A 24,221-nucleotide genomic window follows, 5' to 3' on the forward strand; every position below is an offset into this window, starting at 1 on the left:
TATTTCACCGGCGGTAAAAACAATCTCACGGCCCGGTGTTCACCAGCAATGAAATGTGCCACGTCGGATACCGCTGGTAAACACTTTACGACACCTTGCAGTCTAAGGTATAGTAAAGCTTTTACCTTAACTCCAACAATATATGGTATTAATACATCATCATCTTTAGAAGACTTGACTTATTATCTACGTACCTTATAATTTCGTAGGATTTCCATATATGAATTCTTAAATAGTAAGATAAAGTCGAGAATTAATTGCATAGAATTCTAATGGTCAAACTAAGCAACTATTTGACAGCAATACGAGCTCATCCTAATGTTCATACAAAGAAAGGATTATTATGCATCAACCAAAATCCATGACAATAGTCATGAAAGGGGTGATGTATATATCATCCAACCAAAACTCCAAATGGAATTATTCTTTTCATGAACAAAAAGGGGTGGAACCCAGTATTTTCAACACATTGTTGTATAGAAGATGAAAATTAAATACTGCAAAGTTAAATATCTAAAACTGAATAAAGCGTTCAAATAATCATATTTTTTTTGTCACTCATCCACTATCGTATTTCATACCAATTCAATAAATAATAACACAAAATAAAATAAAAAAATAAAATTCAAGATTTCTAAACTGAAAAACATGGTTTGAAAAAGTTGTTTTTTTGGACAATTCATCTACATAAATTAAAATTTTAAAATTCAAGATTTCTAAACTGAAAAACATGGTTTGAAAAAGTTATTGTTTTGGACAATTCATCTAAATGAAAAGGTATGTTTAAGGAAATGACCGAAAAGGACATAATGTAAAGAAAGAACTACCTAATATCCAACCAAAGCACACAATAAAACAAAAGGGTACCAATATATTACTATTATATATATGAAATAAGTCAATCAATCATTGGTACTAATCAATCCACACCTCTCTCTCATAAGTTGCCCCTAATGACGGGGCAAAATGGTAATTTCACCTCTGAAGAAATACTGAGAAATCTTCACGCCATTGGATCATCCATTGCCAGTTATAGTAACCATACGCAAAAATCTTTGATAATTCCATTTTTGTCCTCCTCACATCTTCCCTCTTGATCAATGGAGAAGATTATTGGGACACGTGCAAAGATGACAGCCCTCCCTTCCTCCTCTGTCAATCATACAATCAAAATTAGACATTTCATGTTCTTGGTTTTATAATTTATACCCAAATGAATTCAGATATTAATGTTTCTAAAGGAGTAATAACTCATCTCTTGTTTTGTCGTTTTAATAATAAAAAGATATAAATGATGTAAAGATTATAAAGATGGCTAAACTAAATTATCTAAAAAATACATATCAAACTAAATTTTGAAAAAGTTTACAAATATAATCACTTAAACTCATTGTATATGGTATTCATATTCACAATCTAATTAAAATTAGAATACGGTTCTCCTTCCATTAGACTTATTTACATTAAAAGTAGAGAAGAATAACTGCATTTATCTGACTCACAAAAAATTTCAAAACTTTTTTTAGAATAAAGTAGAATAAAAGACACCCACAAAAGGATAATTTATTTTCAAGAAAACCCTAAATAAAACCAAGAAAAAAGAAGCATATACCTACATATATATAACATATGTGTATGTTTATACACATCCTTTACATTCCTATGTGTCTATAAGGAATGTTAAAACACATGAATGATGATGAAGAATCATATTTTTCAGAAAATTCTCAACATGCATAATCTTATTCTCAAAAAAACAATGAAAATTCAAGATACACACATTCATATGACATAGATACATGTAAACACATACACACATGCATATGTATAGATATATGAATACACATATGTATATACATAGATATACAACATATAGATACAAGATGATGATGCATGAATGAGAGAAAGAGACTTACAAGTATGAGTTGAGGAAGAAGAGATTCAAGAAGGTTTGGGGGGTAAAGAGAGGGGTTAAAGAAGAAGATGTCGGGTGGGGGTGGGGTGGGGTAAGGGTGTGGTGGGGTGGGGTGGGATGGGGTAGGGGGGTTGAGAAGGCGTGTAGTTTGTTAGGTAGCTGGCTGGATGACAGAGGTTGCGTGTGGGATTTCAACATGCTTATATATAGCTGGCCTTATATAGAGAGTCGAAAGTACTAAATTCAAGAAAATGTACAACATTTACTTAAAAAAGTACATGTTACTGAAGAGTAGTTGCTCTGAAATTAAAAAATATTACTCTGAAAATAGGCACCTGTAAGTATATGTTATCTCCTATTATGTAAGTTGCTTAGGTCACCACTCCCATCCTTTTACAGATTTTAATAAGAGAAATTATTTTTCATTTATATGTTTAGTCAATTCATTTAATTAATTTATTTTAGTTTGTACACGTTATATACACAATTTCAACGTATCATAAAAATATTGTTTAGAAATAAAGTAACAAGGAAAATAAATTTACTTAAAGTGGTTGACTTTTAGGTTTTGAGGGGATAATTACTGAAATCTATGTGATAATAAACAAAAATTGAAAATTATTATATATGGCTATACCTTTTTATTATACGTTAAAATAACAAAATGGAAGGAGATTGCTACAAAGAAACTGTATCATCAAAACTAATTGTGTTTTCTATTGTTTTAATAATATTTTACCTGGCGTTACAAAAGAAAATATCAAAATTATTGTGAAATAACTATGTACTTTTATGAAACTATTTATGAAATCTTTTTAATTTTACGAAATTAATTTATTAATAAGTTTTTTTAATTATCCTTTTTGTTTAGTCCTATAATTCATATTTTCTCTTTTTAATGCATTTTTTGTTCAATACAAAAAAAAAACAAAACAAAAGAAAAGAAAAACAAAAAAAAAACAAAAACAAAACAAAACAAAAAAAACAAAAACAAAAACAAGAGAGAGAGAGAGAGAGAGAGAGAGAGAGAAAGAGAGAGAGAGAGAGAGTGTGTGTGTGTGTGTGTAACACCCTGTTTCAGATGGTTACCCTTTTGAGCGGGGGTGATGAATATAGATGGTTCGGGCATTCAGTATTGGTTTTGGTGCCAAGGGGCATTTAGGTAAATTGGCAGCGGGGATTTATGGAAATTGGATTATGTATTCGGGGAACTTTAAGTCAACTATGAGTTGATAATAGTGTAGAGCTTCTTGATACCTTTTCATGATATAAGGTTGGTCGACATCGGAGTTGTATCGAAGAAGTTATGGCCTTCAGAAGGAATTAGGGTTTGGGGAAAACCCTAATACGCGGGGCGTACCAAGGCGAAGAGGGTTACGCCACGCGTAGTGGAGTGTACGCTTAGCGTACTTCGGAGTTGCGATAGGGGTGTGAGAACTCGTACGTTGGGCGTACGAGGGTCAGTGAGAAAACCCTAATTTTTGCATTTGTACACTATATAAGCTTAATGTTAACCCCTTTCCCTCATTTCTAAGTCAGTCCACTCTCCAAAAACCCTAAATCGTTCTTAGAGCCTCTTGGAGGTGTTCTTGAGCTATTCGGAGGCTTAGATGCTTATTTTTGCCCTTGGGAAGGAAAGAAGAGAAGTTTGAAGTTGTTTTGCTTGGTGGGAACGCTTTGGATCCAGAATCATCACCTTGTGGACTAACTATTGGGCTTGGTTTCTTGGAGCTTTGTTGGGCCAACTGAGAATATGTGTTTTGGATTAGGAAAAATTAATGGGCTTTAGGGTAAGGCCCATGTAAGGGTTTGGGACCAATTTGGAAAATTAGGCCATTAGTGGGCTTTAGATGATTATTGGTTTGTGGGCCTTTATGATGGTGAGTTTGGGCCTTAATCTTGGACCCAACTAGGTGAGGGGGTAAAATGGTCCTTTTACCCCATGCATGGATTATTGGATTTGGTTTGGAACCTAATTGCTGATTGGGTGTTATTTGTTTGATAGTGCAGGGTTTCTAGCGGATCAACGGTCAGAGATTTATTCATGGGTTCAGCTGTCGAGGTGAGTCTCCTCACTATATCCATGGGTCGAAGGCACCAATGTCGGCCCATTACTTGATATGTGGTCTTAATAGTTTATATGCAATGGTTTTGTTAGTTAGTATGTAATGACTTATGTGGAATGCTAGTTGTCTATGTGATACTTGCATGAAAGACCATGGGGGGAGCCCATGACACTTGAATATCAGACCATGAGGGGGAACCCATGGCATTCCAGCTAAAGACCATGGGGGAAGCCCATGGCATTCCAGGTAAAGATCATGGGGGGCATGACACCTGTATGTATGTCGCATGATATTCGGTGGTTGTATGTATGTGGTATTTTGGGGAACTCACTAAGCTTCGTGCTTACGGTTTTCAGTTTATGTATCAGGTACTCTAGTTTTCAAATGGAAGAGCTTGGGATGATTGCAGAGCACACACCACATGTTTCCGCAATCTGTGAATTACTCTGATTTGATGATGTTTTGCTAAATCTTGGTTACCTTTGTTGTATGGAAAAGATAGGTATTATCAAGTTATCAATCAAAAAACAAAAGAAAAATTATGTCATGATTTTCAAGATGTTACAGAGAGAGGGACTATATTACTAGTTTTTGCAAGTGGACTCTGCCCATAGAGTGCAAGTTTTGAAGTTTCGCAAAAACTTCACAAACTTTTGGTTAATTACTTTTTTTTTGTTAAATCCCTTGTGTATGTCTTAAGAAATCACAAATGAAATCACTACAAACAATTGTTAATACTTGGGTCAATATAAAAGTATTTTGAAGTTGTTGTCATTGCAATATTATTTTTGAAACACACAACAATAGTCAACATTACTACTAAGTAATAATGGAACACAAGAAACACTACATCAATGGAACACCAAAGAAGTTTCATTCATATCTAGAGAGAAACAAATGTAGGAACATGAGAAGTGAAAACAAATGCTTTTATTTATAATCAGGATAGGAAATATATAACATTGTGTATTATAAAGTGGTGACTAATGAGATTGTATTTTATTGTTACAAAACTCTTACTTCTACTTAAGACTTTTCACATCAATACGTCGGCCAGTGACAATAACAGACATAGACGACTATAACAAATATGTGTAGCACCCGAAAATTCAATATTTTGAACTTTATGTTAATTATTTTCCAATTTCATTAATATTTAATGCAGTAAAAACTATGTAGCCGTATGTGAGGTGTAAATATTAAGGATTGAAGAAGTACAATTTGAAAAATCTACATAAAATAAGTAGAAAACAAATAAAGTATAGTGTCATTCTAGTTATATATATATATATATATATATATATATATATATATATATATATATATAATCATTATCTTTATAAATCTTATAAATGTGATCATCCAAATGAATATGATTCAAAATATGTGATATCCTTGCATCATATTCATTTAAAATCTATATAAGTTTTCATTTTTACCTAATTAATAAAAGTCACTCAAAAGTTTTCTAACTTATGATAATTAATGGTACTAATGACACCAATTGATATATATATATATATATATATATATATATATATATATATATATATATATATATATCATATTAGTAGATTTTATTGGTTGAGTTTTGAGAATTAGGGTTGGTTTGGTGTTAGATTAAAGGTTTCAAACAAAAAGATTGAAGGTGGATAAATCATATGAATGAATATGCTGTCAAGATGCATGTGAGAGACATACAACTATTTTCAAGTTTTTTATCGAAATTTTCTACAACTTTATTGGTATTGTTATTATATTATTTGCACAGTTATGATGTTCATTTTTGTGCATTGTCCACTTTCTTGATTCTTCCATAATATATGAATTGTAATGGACATATAACATGATAACATATTTTCATAATATTGTTTGTTATCCTTTTTTATTGGGAAAATATCATTTTAAACCTGCCAACTTTCTTCATCACTCATATTTTTCTTTTTTGCACTTTAGAGGAATTAAGTCCATAATTAGGAGTTTAAAAGGTCATTTTTAAGAAAATGAGTGGGTAAACCGGTAAGTTTTTGTCTAGTCACTAAAATTATCTTCCTAATCAGCAAGTTTGACTGCCACGTCAACGTCCATGTGGTTTTTTTATTAGTTATTATTATTATTATTATTATTATTACTATTATTATTATTATTATTTTGTTCTTGAACCTTTCAAAACCACCACCTTACACCAACATCCACCACCACTATCTTGATTTCTCTTTCATATTCTTCAGATAAAAATTCACCCATAAGATATCCATTACCAGCAAAAGTAAACCTAGAAATAATCCATTAGAACAAAGATTGAACTAGAAAAGCCCATAGCTAGCAAAAAATCTAGATCTCATGCACTAAGAACACAAAAGAACAACCATCCGATTTTCCAGAAAACCTAGATCAAAAGTGCTACCATCTTGGAACACATTGAATATATAACATCTTGTTCGAGAAGTTTCTTATTTTAGGATTGCGGACAATAAATGGACCAAGCAAAATCCTGTTTCGATAAGTTTTCAAAATCTAACTCTAAAAGTACCGACAAAAAGGATGCAATGTGTACAGTGGCGGAACCAGGAATTTTGATATGGGGGTACAAACATTGTCAATATATTATATGTAGTTATCTAATATCGGGCATTAAAAAACATGTTATAATCTCTTTAGTTGGGGGTACAATAACATGAAACATGTTTACAAATAATATTATATATATATAACAATTTTTTGGGGGTACTGTAGTACCCCCAACGCCCCATCTAGCTCCGCCACTGAGTGTGTACAATCAGTCGGAGCCAAGGAAAGTGATTCCCCAAGATACAACATTTGTTCGTGTATTGTTGATATGGTAACATTTCATGCTAGTATGTAGGCTAAGGATCTTCAGGAATTGTATGATATAATTGTCTGAAATATGATGTATGATAGCCTAGGAGATTTCTTGTATGCTAGGTCGAGTTGACATCATTACTGTAGTTGCTTAGTGTATGCATCATAATTGTACATCACTAAGATTTTATAGCTTGAGAATGTTTGATTTAGCCTAATTTCATGTTCCTTATATGGTTGTGGGCTTAGGATAGAATCAAGTATTTGAATGTCTATGGAATCTAGCGTTATGTATGATTAGCATGCACGAGCGGCTTCAGGGTTGGTGGAAGTTCCACGAGTGAGTATAGTTTATAACAGGACAACATGATGATTGATTAGCCACTCTTGAAGGAGTAGATATAGGATGTATGTGCATCCTAGATGCTTGGGCCTAGTGCTTTGTATGACTCATATTGATGTGAGTTAACTATTAAATGAATATGTTAAGTTACATGTTGCACAGGTTAAATAATTTTAGAATGATTGATTCGGCCCTATTGCGCAGCTCTCGTCCGATTCTAACCGTTGTAGGGTTGGGTCTTTTAGTCGAAAAATTATTTAAGTTTTGTTGCATGTAATTGTATTCATGAAGTGGTTAGTTGACATTAATAGGGGGTTTTCAACAGTTGATGACAGGGTGAGGTGGGGATACTAGGAGAGTCTGGGAAGTGCTTTAGTGCGGGTGTTACATTGTTTACCGGGTATTGGGAGTATTATTATGAGTAGGTGACTTAGAGGACTCGTGATGATTCTTGAGAAAAGTATGGATAGGTGTGGAAGGTAGTATTGGGCCCATACTACTGGAAGCACATGATCCATACTCGAATCAAAGGAAGTCACGAGGATTATAACGAGCTAGTTGAGGGTAGATAGCATGGTTTCATACCATGGTTCGTTACAATGTGCTTCCACCTTATTCGGTTTATCGGTTATGGTTGTTCAGGATGAGGATGGGTTTGGTGATTGTTTGGGCCTTAGTGGCCATATAATTTTGGGTTTGAATGGTGCAGACCTAGGTGAGTTAGTTGATTTTAGGTCTCGAGGGCCTTGCTCGAGGTAGTGTCATTTGATTCGCGAGACTCAAGAAGGAAGCGATTGTGATGATCGGCTCGGGGATTGCATTCGGAGGCTGAGTGATTGGAAGATGGAATGGGATGTCACTATCCACGACATGGGTTATGCTCTTCCAGATTTCCATGTTTGGAGGAAAGAAAGAGAAAACATGTGATTTTAAGAGTTAGGATGTTGACCGAGAATGGGGCTAGATAGTTGCATTTTTTGGCAGCAAGTATGGCAGTGTGGGAATGCACAAGTGGATCCTTGCGGTATGGTTGCCTTGAGATGAGATCAAGGTTCTGCTTACTTTGAATATAGTAAGGTCAGGTGCTAGTTGATTGTTTTAGGTGATCAGGGAAGTGAATCGGGAATGACAACTTTTGTTGTCTATAATGTATCCCAACTATGAGAATGATGCCTCTTATATTTATGAACGATTATCGCGATGAATTGATGGTTAGGGATTTGCAGACAAGGTGTGTAGTAGTCTATTTGTTTTTAGATAGAGAATCAGTGTTATGAATGGACAAGATTTTTGCTTGTGCATCTGCATGGGATTTTTGATGTTAGAAGCGGTTATGATTGGGGAGTTTTCGAGGTCTCCATATGAGATTCAGAATTTCTATGAGTTTACTTGGTCTTTATCTGGAATATCATCTTGCATTGTGTTAAACATCCCAAGGGTCAGGGATGTTATGTATCTGGTTGAGCCGATTTGAGTTTTGACCTGTTTGCATTGTCAGTGGGTGGTAGTTTGAACCCTAAGTGGGGGAGAACTGGGTTTTCTACTTGGAGGAATAACCGATCTATTCAAGTTTATGGTTTCAAAATAATGGGTCATAGGGATCTACGTTTCGAGTATATGAGACTTTGGTTCAAGATTTGGTCAAGACGGGCCGGGGGCACAGATGAAGTTGCTATCAGAAATATTTGCTCAGGAATATATGAGTTGACTTCGCAGAAGGAAGTTGTGGACAAGGAGCTCATTGTAGTCAGTGGTTCCTTTCGGGAATGCCAATGAATAGGTCAAGATATGTTTGGGTCGCTCAGGTTGAGCATCGGTTGTTGAGGGATTTATCAGCTCGTTGTATAGATTGTTATCCATAGTCTAGGTTGGGCGTTTTTTGATCAGTAAATCAGCCTCAGAGTTTCATAAGTTTAGTTTCACATGGGTTTTGTTCAGTACTTTATTGGGTCATTAGATTAGTTGTCAATGCATTCTCGATCGTTGGTCATTTCATTCATCGTCAGTAGTTGAGGTTCTTCAAAAGTTTCAAGCTTTATCAGTTGAAGTTCAATGGATGCGTCAACGTACCATCAAAATTTATACATTGTACATTTTGGTTTCTGGGTATAGGTACCCTTAATTGTTGGTTATGGAAGTATTGTTCATAGCAGGCTCAAGTTTGGCGGATATCCTTAGTTATTGGGAGTTCGAATGTCGGGGTGGTGTTGTTAGTTTTTTAGGTGTGGCTTTGGATCTATGCAAAATCCAATTTTGGCATGTTGTGTCGATAGGGTTGGTATTTGGATTGATCCGACCAGGGTTTTAGCAACATTTATGGATAAGTTTTGAAGTTTTTTCGAGCTAGTTATGTATTGGTCTGATCTGTTCAGTTACAATCGAGGTGTGGGATCTTGTATCGATCGTTCATGAGGGTGTTTCTGTTAGTGATTGAGGTTTGTCATTTTGGTTAGATCTACTGGTACCTCACCCTTTGGGTAAGGTTGCGAGGAAGAAGGGATGCAGTAGATCTAGGGTTGGTTATGTGTTTCCCTTGGAGGTGTGTATTGTGGTAGTTCATCAAATATGGTCATAAGGGGGAGTTGTATTTGAACTAAGTATGACAGCAAGAGAACACTTGGCTCGGGTTATTGACATGGTTCTTATTTGGTTTTTAGCTCATCAATTGGAACAAGAGTGCAACCACCCATCTCATTCTATGTTTTTGTGTGACTATGTTTTCGTCTGGTATTGCGTTGGTAGCAGTCTGTGTTGTGAAAGGAATTATGCGTTCTAGAAGGGTAGGTCTCGGCTTGTGTTGAGAGGGATGTTGATTGGGTTCCTGCAAGTCGGTGGGTTGATGGTTGTAGTATCTTTAGGCCCATGAGGTGTTGGTCGTAAGTTTTTAGGCCAGAGATGGAATGACGGAAAGATCATCGTAGTACTGTGAGCTTGTCATTTTAGTGGTTAGAAGGTGTCATGATGTATCGTGAACTAGTGGTTGTATGATTCATATAGGTGCGACTCGTTATTCATTTGATTGAGACTCTTAGGTCTCGGATCGTTAGTCTTCTGGCATGTTTAGGTGTTAGTGCATCGTTAGGATCCGGGTGACTCAATGACTAGCTGGTTTGGATTATGTGGTCAGTAAAAGGTAGGTTGGGAGCATTAATGGTGCATCAGAAGTCTCTTGCTGAATATTTACATATTGATCCTCGTTGCTTGCAGGCTGTTTATTAGGAGTTTGGTTACCAATGTTGGGTATCGGTTCTGAAATCTCGTGTCATAAAATCCGTTGTAAATATATTGAGTGATTTTTCAGGTGGATGTACACATGAGCTGATGAGGGATTTGGATGCAACGTTAGATTCTTGGATTTACCATCATTATGCTCGTGGGAGCAGTGGATTTGTGATGACTTTTCAGGAAGTCAAGTGTGTATTTAAGGTTCTTTTTGGCACAATTTTCGGATTTGGGATCGGGTGGAATTCACGATCAAGATGTTTTGAGTACTCTTTATGCATGATTTGGTGGTGTTCCTAGTCCGGGAACTATGGGTAGGTATGATGAATGGATGATCATCAATCTTAGGGTATGGTTTCTGAAGCTTAGACTGATAGGTTTCCAGTTATAGGGAGTATATTGATGGAGTTGGTTTGTGGTTGTAGTTGAGTTCCCGATTTGAGTGGTTTTCACTGGAAGTTTAGTTTTTCAGTTAGGGAGAGAAAGATATTGGTTACGGTTGAGTATCTTCAAGTTATTGTGTTGTTTGTTGGTAGTTGTGGGTTTCCGAGTAGTCTCTTGAGATTTCTTTATAAGATGCCTTGATTTCGAGGTGGTTAACGGAAGCTTATGGAATGTGTTGGCATTGTTTTCAAAGATCCTAACCAAGACGGATTTCGAGGACGAAATCCAGTTCAATATTGATCCTTGAAGCTTGGCGATAGAAGATCTTAACTTTCATCTACCTTCTAGACATTTTGTAAGTTATAAAGTTCCAACCTTTATTGCATTTCATCTTTGTATCTAAGTGTATTTGGTGTTTTGGTCCATTTTAATGAGTTTTGAGTGAGAGTTGGGAATAAAGTTTGCAACTTTATTACTCTCCAAGGTCCCAAGAACATTGTACGTTTCAAATCTGGACTCCAACACCTTTTGATCAGTTTAGAATGTTTTCTTGGACCTCTTGTACTAGGAAAGTTATGATCTTTTGCCTTCCCTTGTAGCCATGCAAGTTATCTCGGTCCTTTAGACCATTTTGTTGTATTGAAGTTTAGATCTTGAATGATTGTGGCATTATTATGGATAAAGTTGGAAAATTTATCCATCTAAACATCATGTTGATTTAGATATGAAGGTTGGAGACTTGGACTTAATGGATTTAGCTGAGAAAGATGCATTCTTGGTTCTATTGGACTTAAAGACTAGATATTGGTTGTTCGGGCCATCCTAATGGATAAAGTTGGAAACATTATCCATTATGAAGCTATTTAGGAACTAGATATGAGGTTATTGGCATTGGTCTAAAGAGATTTAGCGCTTAATGAAGATGTTGGCCTTCTAACCAGAAGTTACGATGTGACATAGGATGTCTTATGACGTGACAGTGTCCTGAATAGCAATTGTTTTGTCGTTTCATTCTCACGACATGACCACAGATTGGTCACGATGTGACTTTGACCGTTGACTTTTTAACTGGTTTACTTTTGGTCAAACTTGGGTAGATTGCGTATTTAACTATGGGATGGTTTCAGTTTGGTTTTAGGAAGCTTCGGTTGACTATTCAAACGTTGAGATAGCTGATGGGATTCTGTCGAGTGGTTCTGGTGAGTTTCTTCTCACTGTACTCGTGGGTCGAAGGCACTAATGTCGGCCTACTAGATTATGTATCCTAGTATATAAGATGATGATATGCTGATTATATGTTAGATTGGTATATCTATATGAGTACTTGTACTTGCTAGTTATATGTTTATCTGTTACATATGTCGACATAGTGTGGGTGGGTTGAGGTTGTACTACTTTTTGCTATCATCCAACAAACCCATGCAATCCAGACGGGAGATTGTGGGCCAGTGTGAATCTAATCGGTAGATTGTGGGCCAGAGTGGCAACCCAATCGGGAGATTATGGGCCAGTGTGTAACAACCTGAATTCCTTCCGTTAGTGAAATTAGTGTTCCTTTTTAAAGGATTAAGTTTTACGTGTGTTTATTGTTTAACGTTATGCCAATTATATGTTCAAAAACAACAACAACAACAATAATAACTAGGTGTGAAACCCCGCTCCGCGGGGTTCGGTTAAGACCAGGGTTTTACTCTTTTGTTTTTCGGTTATGTATGTGGTATAGTGATAGGTAGTGTGTGGTTGGTGTTTGTGTTTGTTAGTGTGTAGCAGCAAATAATATTTGTGCTTTACTGGATATTTTATTTTGTAATATGTATATATATGGTAAATTTAGAGGATAAAAATAATTGAATTGAAGGGATATGAGGGAATGATTAACAGGTGTTAATTGTAGCCGGCTTGGGCAGGTAAACACATTCATTGCGGTAAGTAAAACGTCATCTACGTCATCTGAAATGATGAGTGCATTAACTACGGGAAAGGAACTGTCATCAAGAATAAGACCTGTTCTATAAAACCCCTAAAGTGATTACCATTTTCGTACACATCACTTTCGAAGGTGGGTCATACAAATCGACCAGGAAGAAGAATGAAGCCGCAAGAAATGGAAAGGATCATCAATGTTCTGATCAAGTAAGCAGAAGATGAAACCGTTGCGCTGGCAAATGTTGAAAACGATTTTTTATGAACCAAGAAACAAAAGAGGAAATACAAGCAAAGATGAATCGGGGACCTACGTATCTTAACTACCTGCAGATGGAAAAGCTCCTCATGAATAACACATATGAAGCAGCAAAAGCAATCCATACCATCTACAAGCTGAAGAGGGAAGCGAAGATGAGAATGGAGGAGCTGAAGAAAGAGTTGAAAAAGATTCTAGAGGATGATTGATCTTATGTGGACTGAGGTGATAGTTTAACAGAGACGGTCGTTTTGCTTTTTTGTTTCACCATGGATATGATCTTTTATGGTTATAAATGGTTATGGTGAAAAACCGTCTATTTTCTTTTGGTGTGTTGGATATATGTAATAGGAAGCGAACCGTATGTATGTACTTTGTGGTATGTAATATAATGGTTTTCTGTTTTAGACAATGGATCCGAAAATCAGCATTTTACATCTAACGACTATACGTTATTATATTCACTTCGTCTATTAGCACATATATAGATTAAGAAGTTAGGTGGATGGTAAACAATAAGGGATAGGTATGGATGTTTCTATGAAACGTGGTTTGTTTTCCCCATGTTAAAATTTTGTCTGTATTAGATTTAGTATGAAAGAACCAGTATGGTTAGTTCTATTGTATCTTTCATTGCAGTAGCTTCCTTCAATAGCAAGTAGTTTTAAAACTGCATAGAAAATGGAATTTATACTGTTAAAAAGTGAAAATAATAGATATACGTTTTATGTTAAATTAATAGGAACAATATTGCAGAGTCAGATTGGGTGGACTATAATCACCATTCATGTGTTTATTTGCAACATGGACGAAATGTATACAACTGTCAAAATAGGCATCATTATGGTAAATACGTAAAAATGAAAGCATTGTTGTCAATATGTCAAAAACAATGGTGTTTTATTTGTTATCATAAGTATGGTACACATCTTGAATGTATTTCCTGAAAGGAATTCGTAGAAAGTATATATTTTAGGCAGGGGCAAAATAGTCATTCTAGTAGAACGTTCTCTATATATTCAAACCATACATAAGCAGTGCGTTTCATAAAGGTTATAGCATACAAGGTTACATATTTCATATATTAGGACAAACTATTTGATCGTTAACATAAAAAAGGAGACAAAATGTTTATAAAACATGTGATACTAAGGATGGAAGAAAAGGAGACATTTTTGAAAATGGGAAGTAGATGGCATGGCATCTTTTTTTCCGGCTACGCTTTGTGTCCATTGATGGTGCTGTGACATCTGTATCCAACAAAAAGTAAATGTGAGAAAACATATAGGCATGAGTGATAGTAATAACAGGTATATGTATACCGGTGGTGTTGTATGATAGAGTGTGTGCAGCCCGTGTTATAGATATTGCAGGATCGGGTGTGTTTTGTTGCAATGTGGACCTTCTGATTGGGACCTGTTCTGGAGTTGTTGGAACGCATGTTTGGGGCACAGTTTTGGAACCTTCTATGTCTACGATTCTAAAGCGTAAGTTGTCTGGAGCAGATGCTTTTAGGATTTGAATGGACATGTTTTTGGTCTCCCCTTTGTGTTGAGTGATAAAGGGTGGAAGGGTTTTCCTGTTGATACTGTTGTTGTTTGATATAATATTTTCAAGGGTAGAGTTGAGCAGTTTCTGACATGAAGTATCGGATATGATTGCGGATATTGTGTCGGTTGTGTCGTTTAGTGTGAGAGTGAATTTATGTCTGTATCGATAATGACCTTGTTAGGATCTGATATAGGACAGGTGTGTTTTCAGCATATGGTGAAATGTACTTACGAAAATGTTGGTTTTTCTATGACAGCATGTGCACTACAGTACCATTGTGGGCCTCATTTGTAGATCAAATCTCTACAATTGGGACATTTCGTGTGATACCAGTTGTCCTGAAACGGAATATCTGTGATTGTTGCTTTGACCATGAAAGTCTTATCCTGTAAACATATAGTTCCAATTTTAAGGAGTGGATTTTTGTGGTTATGATTCAATCTGATGATGTAAAAAGATGTGATATAATATTACCGATAACTCTAATCGGGTTTTTGTTTTCATATCCTGCAGTGTAATTGGTATTCCAGATGGAATCGATACCGGTCTCAGCGGGCCACTGAAACTGATATAAGTTGGTAATTTGGTTAACGGTATTTTTATCAAACAAAACATGAAAGTTGTAGATGAGACATGTGACATACATATCGGTAATAGATGTTGTTTCTGGTATTTCTGGATTTACATATACGTGAGTGGCGTGTGATGATCCATGGCGTAACATCCCTAAAAATCAAAATGGGATTATATGGGTTAGTAGAGATTAATATATGATAATGGTATTTTTTTTGTCAGTTTCAAGGCACAAGTGGACTACCAGCAGAAACAGAAGGTTTTAGATTTGTAACAGCAACAACCATAATGGCGGGCAATGGGATGAGTACATCACGATTGAATTTTGTGGGGACTGTAATGTATTCCTTCCATAGGTTTATTGGAAGTTCGTTGCCACTAAACGTTTAATATGTGATGTTATTACTGCATGCAAGTGTAATAGATAAGGAATATATATTCTATCATATAAGGGTTACCTGTTGTCCATTAGGATCAGAAAAACATATGGTTCTCCATTTTGTTTTGCACAGTATTTGATTTTTGATAGAACACCAATAAAGTATGAAGAAGAATAAATGTTATTGGCTGGGTAATCTGTCTGATATTGAATGAACCAGAGACGTGTATACCTGGGTAATAAGGTGGTTTTTCTCCAAGTTCTATGAGATGTGATTTAGAAACAAACCGGAAGTGGCTTAGTAATTGAGATGAGACCGACATCAATGTAGAAATCATTCTCTAAAACTTTTTGGTGCCTGTCAAGTTATGGGCAGTTGTATTCTGAAATGGTATAACAATCCGATACATTCAATACTGATTCAATATAAGCCTGATTGGTCCGCTGTCCAAGAATTTGTATGGCATATCCCTATACAATAAGATAAATGTTAAACAATATCCATATCATCTCATTTTTGTGCATATATGTTTCAGATACTCTTTTTTGCACACTTACAAATCTGTCAACAACTAAGTACCATGTCTCGTACCGACGAACATCATGCCTCCATTTGCGGATGATTCTAACTTGTAAAGAACTTCCAACGCCCTCGCATTTCAGATCGGATATACTGTTCATGACTACTATGTGTTCACTGGTAAGAAGAGAAGAGTTCATTCAAGTAAGAAGGTTAGGTAATAGATATAATAAATATAGAAGGTTGTTTGGACAACAATTATAGTAATATAAATAACAATGATATGACTGTTATAAATTTGGTTGTTACGGCTACTATAGACCTCCTTCTGGGTTACTTTCTGTAGTAGATCCCTGTAGACAATGTTTTTCGTCTTAATGTATACGCCTTGGTCATTCGTTTGTATAAGAATTTTTATAGAACCTGGTGATGTTGCTCTAGAGAAGGCTACATATAGCTGTCTGTGTGCAAATATTGGCTGAGATAGATAAACACCATTTTTTCTTAATGTCTGTCCCTGACTTTTATTGATGGTCATGGCATAACAGATCTTGACTGGGAATTTTTTTCGTGAAAAACTGAAGGGAAAATCCGACGGGGTGTGAATGAATTTTATGCGAGGGATGTATACATGCTTTCCAATAGAAGTCCCCGTCATTATGGTTGCTTCAATTATAGTTGGGAGAAGCTACGAAACAATCAACCGTGTACCATTACACAATACCTCTCTCTGATTGATGTTTCTCAACAACATTATTGGTGTTTTTGGCATCAAGTGAAGTGCATGAGGTGGGATTACTGGAAACATTAGTTCATTTAAGTATTCTATAGGATACAGGCCTTCTAGATCATATGTGTGTTTCCCGTTTGGCTGCATTGAATCCGTGATGTTATATACTCTACCAGAAGCTGTGATCCCGTTGTGAAAGATCTATGGCTGTTGGGTTGCTGAGTATGCAATCTCCATACACAAAGTGTATAAGATTATGTAACGAACTGGGTCCAGGTGGTATCAACAATGAATCCGGAATTTGAACCCAATATGTGTCCTGCGGATCATCTGTGTCAGGCCATCCAAGTACACCATCTCCGATGTTGAGCAGCCAAGTGGAAAAATATGCTATTGATAATGTGTGGGTCTGATCATCTGTGTTAGAAAGCAAACACATATTTTCTTTCAACACCCTAATTTGAAAAAAGGGCCATAGATATGACATTGGCAGCGTAAGGGCTATTATTCGGGAACGTGTGCCTTTTGGGACCACCGGAAGTGTTTTTCGGAAGTCACCACCAAGGAGGAGAGAAATACCACCAAATGGTTGTTCATTACACTCTAGTACATCCTGTAGTGACCTGTCAAGAAATTTAAAACATCTCCTATCACTCATTGGTGCTACATCCCATACGATGAGTGATGTATGACGCATCAGATCACCTAAAAATGTTCTCTTTTTTATATCATAACATTTTTTATCCGTCAAGTCAATTGGAATCTTAAATCTTGAATGTGTTGTTGTTCCAGATGCAAGCAACAATGATGCAATTCCAGATGAAGCAACAGCTAGAACGACTTTCCCAATCGATCTAAATTAAGAAAGGATGGTAGTCCATAGAAATGTTTTTCCGGTACCACCATGACCATATACAAACATCAATATATGTTTCTTATTTTGAAGAGAGCCAACAACGGCTTTATAGATTGACATCTGTTGTGCATTTAGCCGTGGTAGAAGTTCATGAAGGTCTTGGTGCAGCTGTTCTCTATTGTAACTCATCTCTTCAAGTAAAAGCTGATTATGAATTACAGAAAGGATATCTGATGATGGTGTTGGCAAATCGAAATCACTTAGTGATCTGGATGGGACAAAAGAACGAAGTGTATCCTCTAAGCCGTGAAGTAGCTGTTGTGTTATCAGATCATCTGTGAAAGAGAAACACTTATTTGTTATTGTGTTTTTCATTGTATACAGATAATCATCACACATCTTCTCATGTGGCACTTCCCATAAGAGTCGTGGATTACCTACTTCACAAAAAAGCAGGAGGTGACAGAAAAGGGATCGCAACTGTGCTGATGTTGCCCAGAGTGAAGCTTCAGTGAATGCAGTCATCCACTCAATGTCATCTCCAATTATTCCTAATGCATTACAAGCACTTCTATAGGTTGGATGAACAGAACCAGAAACGGTGCGTAGATATTCAAATGATGTGTAACCCTTCTGATGGCAATGTAGCATTCGGAGATAGAATAACTCACCAGATGATGGATGTACAAACACAAGCCGACCAACCATTCTAGATGGCTCATCAGCTCTACGTTCCCATGATTTAGAAGGAACGTCCCATTTGTAATATTTTGGATAGTCAACATATGTCAGATCATGACCAGATCGATCTATTGCATTCTTGTCAAACCACCCAAGAAGGGTTGTTTTAGAGGCGGATGGGTTGGACAGAACCTCTTGTATTGTACTGTCTTCTTTAAAGACAATATGTTGCGTGTTTTCTCCATGAACGGACAGGATCTGAACAGGTGGGTGTCGGTGATGTACATGAAAGTCAAAAATACGTCATGCAGGCTCATGTGGACAGATGTATCTTCCATCTAAGAAATTTTGAATTTCATTTATGCACGGAGAATCTTTCCCTTTTGCACCCACTGCATTATTTGTAACAACACTCGGGCCAGGTGTATCGTCTGTTTCACTTTTTTGGATTGCATATCTAACACGATCAGCCCCTTTCGAAATATATTTGAAGAGATATTTTATCATCATGTTCCAGCCGCAATATTCAACATTAATGTGTGCATGAAACCGAGAACATAACCTTTTGTTGTACGGTACAATATACCCATTGTCTATGACAATCCCACGTGGTGTTGTGTGCCGGGAAGCTGAAGAATGTTTGTAACGTACATAACCTTCAACATCAAAAAACGTAGACTCAAGAAATGGCTTTGGAAAATGTTTGTTACATTTGCCATCCTTCATACATGGAGCTTTTTCATTTAGTGGACCACATGGATCATGAATCATGCATGCAGTTATTGTTTGATACAATGCAGGTTTTGTAACCGGATCTGGCAATTCAACAGTTATATACATATCTACATCGTCAACATTCCTTATTTTGGATGCACTATTTACCCATAATAGTGTGTGACAATGTGGAAGCCCTCTCTTTTGAAACTCTATAGTATACAAATATGTCATAAGAATCACACATGTCACATAAGTAAAGAACAACTATTTACTTTTATATGGATGATATATATGGAAAAATTATTATCTACCTAACAGGAAAGCTGTAAAAAACGTAAAGCAATCTAATTCAATATCAATGTAACAATACAATTGCAACAGTCTGAAATTACATATTTATGTAAACCATTTAACTATTGAAAGAAAACAACTATGATATTGAAAAACAATCACAATCTAAGAAGCCCGAAACAATGTGACAACATGTAGACATAAGTAATCATAATATAACAGTAGGGATAGATGTCATTTGTCTATGAAAAGAAAAGGTAAAAACACAACCTTATGATGACTAAAGTAAAATAATTGACAACATATTTGAAACAATCTGAAATTACATATTTATGTAAAGCGTTTAACTATTGAAAGAAAACACCTACAAAATTGAGAAACCATTCAATCGAAAAACAATCACAATCTAAGAATCCGGAAACAATGTGGCAACATGTAGACATAACCAATCATAATATAACACCAGGGATAGATGCAATTTGTCTATGAAAAGAAAAGGTAAAAACACAAATTTATGATAACCAAAGTAAAAGAATTGACAACATATTTGAATCTGAAATAATCTGAATAGACAAAACATTTAAGGTAATAAACAAACGGAATAGTGTACATGCATCAACACCAAAAGTTTTGTCTTGCTTCAAGAAGTTAATAAACGCGTGGACCTTCATTTTAAAAACTCTGGCAATGATATATGCCCTACTATGTGGATCCTTCTATCGATGTGCATCCATATAACGTGTTATCTCTGGCCACTTTACATTTCATGTGAATGTTATGAAATACTGTGGGTTACCATATACCCTACATATGGCTAGTGCATCTTGGTAGTGACTATACATGTACCGAGGGCCTCCTGTAAAAGAGGTCGGTAAGAAAACTCGTTTGCCAACAGACCGCGCTTCTCTTTCCCCCTTCGAAAGCACATCATATAGACCACCAAAATATTCGGAACGAAGGCTCTCCTGATGTTTATCAATATATTCCAACCATCCCTCCTCAATACAAGTATATGCGTCGACTAGATATTGTTGAAACAGCCGACATGCATTTAAAATTGGAGACCATATGTGTTCCCAAGCATGAATATGATACGCATAATACATGTTAACTGTAAGATTTCGAGCATCCGAACCAATCATTTCTCAATTTCAAACGTGGAGACCAACCGTCTTCACCATATGGAAACAAAATGGGATATTGCAGTGGCATATAAGAGGGATGAAGCTTACTAATATGCTATGGCCGACCGGAATTAGAATGTACCACTATATCATACCTTGTACAGTTACTGTCATCACCACTAACTATGCAGCCTAATGATCCAGGTGAAGGGAGATCATACCTACGATCTGGAACATTGTTAAACAAACGAACATAATAAGAAGTTATATTATGCTGTTCTACAACATCTTTTGCAATTTTGAATGTTCGTACATACTCATTGTTCAGCCTGAAAAAGGAAACCAGAAACGTGACTATACCCTCATCCAAATTCCTTTTTGTTGGACTATTAAAAACTCTAAACCTGTTATCCACTTCATTTTCTGTGTTAAATAAATAAAGCTGAAGAAACCGTGGACCTTTCTCAGGGTCAGGACAAAGGGAACCAATTTTGTGGCTGATCTGTCTAGAAATCTTAAACACATACGGGCCACGATTATCATTCACATCGTCATCAACATTTGCTCCAAAAGACGTCATCGAGAACATACTGTTATAAGCTCTAATGTCCCGTAAAAAGTTGTCGTTACGAAAAAGGGTGTGGAACTCAACAGCCATTCTAGAAGGGTAAGGAAGGACAACCAAACCTCCTTTGCAACAACGATGATATCTCGGATGCTGAGCAGTAGATAGCTTCAGATACCTTTCGCTAAACCAGAAAAAAGCCCCACAAAACTCGCAGACACCATCGCAATCGCCACAGTCTACATATTCAGGAAGAACACCCGAACCATGCATTTGTCGAGACAACCGACGACGAACAACCGTAGAGCTATTAGACCGGTCAGTAGACGTGCTAAGAGACGGTGCACTGGAGGAGGAGCCGACGTCGGTGCAAGGCCGCTTACCAGCACGACCCATAGCCACAGAGCGCAACCGAAAAGAATCCGAAGAACAGTAACACATACACCGAAACAAACGGAACAAAAAAAATTGAAGAAGACATACAGTTACCTGAAATCTAAAGAACAGACGAAACCAAGGAAACGGAGACGAAGACGGAAGACAGGTAACAAAAACGGATAAGCATTAAATACAGTCACTGACCATGCAGGATGAACAACACGTGTACAAACATCAAGAATACTTCCATAAAATACCCTGAAAAGAAAACGTATCCAAAAGCAAAAGACCAAGAATAATACAATGACCTTTTGTGCCAACCCTTTAAGAACTTTACTGTTCCTAAGGGTAGCACAATTTTAATATAATAAATAATAATAATAATAATAATAATAATAATAATAATAATAATAATAATAATAATAATAATATTAACACCAGGGCTAAAATCTATTTTTTTCTACTAGTCTCTATTCCGAACTGATCACAAAATTCTCCATGGTCATGTACTGCGTTTTATGTTAACAAACATTCAGAACAAGAAAGAGGAGTACCGAGGCTAGTTATAAATTATAAGCCACTTAATAAGGTTTTAAAATGGATTAGATATCCTATTCCTAATAAAAAGGATTTATTAGATCGTTTACATGACTCTTTGATATTTTCAAAATTCGACTTAAAATCAGGATATTGGCAAATTCAGATTGATAACAAAGATAGATATATGACTGCCTTCAATGTTCCTTTTGGACAATACGAATGGAATGTTATGCCATTCGGTCTAAAAAATGCCCCTTCAGAATTTCAAAATATAATGAATGATATATTTAATCCTTATAGCAATTTTATTATTGTTTATATAGATGATATTTTAGTATTTTCGAAAAATATTCAAGATCATTTTAATCATTTGCATACTTTTGAAAAAATAATAATAAACAATGGTCTAGTAATATCACAATCTAAAATGTCTTTATTTCAAACAAAGGTAAGATTTTTAGGTCATAATATTGAAAAAGGACAAGTCATTCCTATACAAAGAAGTATAGATTTTGCTGCAAAATTCCCAGATGAGATAAAAGATAAAACTCAGCTACAAAGATTTTTAGGTAGCCTGAATTATATATCACATTTTTATAAAGATTTATCAACCGACAGTGCAATTCTATATGACAGATTGAAAAAGAACCCTGGTGCTTGGACTGAAAATCATACCCAAGCAGTCAAAAGAAGAAAAAATAAAGTAAAAAATCTACCATGTTTATCTTTGGCTAATCCAAATTGGGAAAAAATAGTTGAAACAGATGCCTCTGAAATAGGTTTTGGAGGAATCTTGAAACAAATTCACCCTACTAATTGACAAGAATTCCTAGTTAGGTTCCATTCTGGAAAATGAACTCCTAGTCAAAAGAATTATTCTACTACTGCTAAAGAAATTTTGGCATTAGTAAAATGTATTCTTAAATTTCAAGATGATTTATATAATCAACATTTCATTATAAAAACAGATTGTCAAGAAGCTAAATTTATGTTTAATAAAGATTTTAAACATGATGTTTCCAAACAAATGTTTACTAGATGACAAGCTACATTAGCATGTTTTGATTTTGAAATTCAATATAAAAAAGGAAGTGATAATAGTCTTCCAGATTTTTTAACTAGAGAATTTCTAAATGAGTCTCAACCATCTAAGACAATTATCTCATGATATTATCGAAATAAAAAATTCAATTAAAGAGGCAGAAGTTGAATTAGCCAACTTAACAAATGAACCATATTTTAGGAAAACAGTAATTAAATTAAGACTGATTGGATTAAGAATTCAGCTCAAGAATCTTGAGAACAGACTTATATTACTCTTAAATTGACATTTTCAGGTAAAATTCTTATGAGTAACTCAAAATTACAAGTAAAGAATAATCTTCATTGTAAACATATCAGGGTCTTAGAATCGTTTATCAAACGAAATAAAAAAGATAGACCAATAACAAGAATTGACATGCAACAATATAATATTATGTTCAAATATCTTCATAGGAAAATCTCAGAAACCACATGCTAATTTGCAGGATGAATTTCAATCGTGGAAGAGGCCATCCTTCATACAGGGGTGGTTATAGAGGTCGAGGAAATCCTACGGCTTCAAACAGTTCTTATAGAACTGGAAATTCGTCACAAGCAAATGATCAGTCTCTTCCAGTTCCTGGAAGCCCATTATATGAGGAGTTTAAAGCATTTTTAGAATCAAAAAGGGAAAATACTCCTAGTTTCGCCCAAATGATCACAGATGGTGAAACCATCAACGATAATTTTGAATACAAAGAATCATCTCATAAAGATAATATTATTATTTTAGAACATAAAGATATAATGCTTTATTTTGAAAACAATCATGATCCATGGTTTTTAATGACCAGATACTTGGATACAGCGACATACGCTGGATATTCTTAAAAACAAAGATTATATTATGAGAATATTTTGAAAATAACCGGATCAGTTGAATTTCCTCATTTTACATCCGGAGGTAATACCAGTGTTTACAATTTCAGCAAAGCCATTATCAAAAAGATCATATCACCTGAGGAATGGGGTTTAAGTACCCTCAAGGAAAAAGAGTTTATACTCCCTCCTTCGAAGATACCGATGAAATTTACATACTGGGATTATATTGAAAGTTTTCATAAAGCCTTCTTATATGAGAACCCTCAAAGGAAACATACTTGGTTCTTTAAAGTATGTGAAAAGGTTTATAACCAAAGTAAAGATATACCAAATTGGTTCACAAATTGGTGGATTTCATATGGCCCAAGTATAGATATTCTCCCTGAGGAACCATTCAGGAAATTATATAGGGAATGGTTACCTGTCTCTCCAAGATACCGAAACCAAGCCATTCCTTTGAAATCAGAAGGATTAGA

At 35.5% G+C, this 24,221-nt stretch overlaps 2 protein-coding genes and 1 long non-coding RNA gene across 3 annotated transcripts; all 3 read right to left on the reverse strand.

Moving 5' to 3' along the window:
* Positions 1-851: 851 nt before the first annotated feature.
* LOC145123451 (uncharacterized) lies at positions 852-2,005 on the reverse strand. Its single transcript, XR_013715144.1, has 2 exons — positions 1,917-2,005; positions 852-1,152 (listed from the first exon to the last, which is right to left on the reverse strand). It is a non-coding gene; the product is annotated as an uncharacterized LOC145123451 (long non-coding RNA).
* Positions 2,006-16,857: 14,852 nt separating this feature from the next.
* Positions 16,858-18,252, reverse strand: LOC145126548 (uncharacterized). Its single transcript, XM_079061893.1, has 2 exons — positions 17,609-18,252; positions 16,858-17,542 (listed from the first exon to the last, which is right to left on the reverse strand). Exons 1-2 carry the CDS (start codon positions 18,250-18,252, stop codon positions 16,858-16,860), a joined length of 1,329 nt encoding a protein of 442 aa, XP_078918019.1.
* Positions 18,253-18,528: 276 nt separating this feature from the next.
* LOC145126549 (uncharacterized) lies at positions 18,529-21,318 on the reverse strand. Its single transcript, XM_079061894.1, has 3 exons — positions 20,513-21,318; positions 19,254-19,324; positions 18,529-19,151 (listed from the first exon to the last, which is right to left on the reverse strand). Exons 1-3 carry the CDS (start codon positions 21,316-21,318, stop codon positions 18,529-18,531), a joined length of 1,500 nt encoding a protein of 499 aa, XP_078918020.1.
* Between the last annotated feature and the right edge of the window lie 2,903 nt (positions 21,319-24,221).

The sequence above is a fragment of the Lactuca virosa genome, chromosome 7, assembly GCF_052849685.1.
Source record: "Lactuca virosa cultivar CGN04683 chromosome 7, Lactuca_virosa_CGN04683_v6, whole genome shotgun sequence".
NCBI classification, from domain to species: domain Eukaryota; kingdom Viridiplantae; phylum Streptophyta; class Magnoliopsida; order Asterales; family Asteraceae; genus Lactuca; species Lactuca virosa.

Coding starts and splice junctions, on each gene's coding strand:
- LOC145126548 (XM_079061893.1), bottom strand. CDS start 18,252: ATGGTTGGTCGGCTTGTGTTTGTACATCCATCATCTGGTGAGTTATTC. Junction 17,543..17,608: donor AATAAGAAACATATATTGAT/GTTTGTATATGG, acceptor TTCTTAATTTAG/ATCGATTGGGAAAGTCGTTC.
- LOC145126549 (XM_079061894.1), bottom strand. CDS start 21,318: ATGGGTCGTGCTGGTAAGCGGCCTTGCACCGACGTCGGCTCCTCCTCC. Junction 19,325..20,512: donor GATGACAGTAACTGTACAAG/GTATGATATAGT, acceptor ATGTAATTTCAG/ACTGTTGCAATTGTATTGTT. Junction 19,152..19,253: donor TTTTACAGCTTTCCTGTTAG/GTAGATAATAAT, acceptor TGTATACTATAG/AGTTTCAAAAGAGAGGGCTT.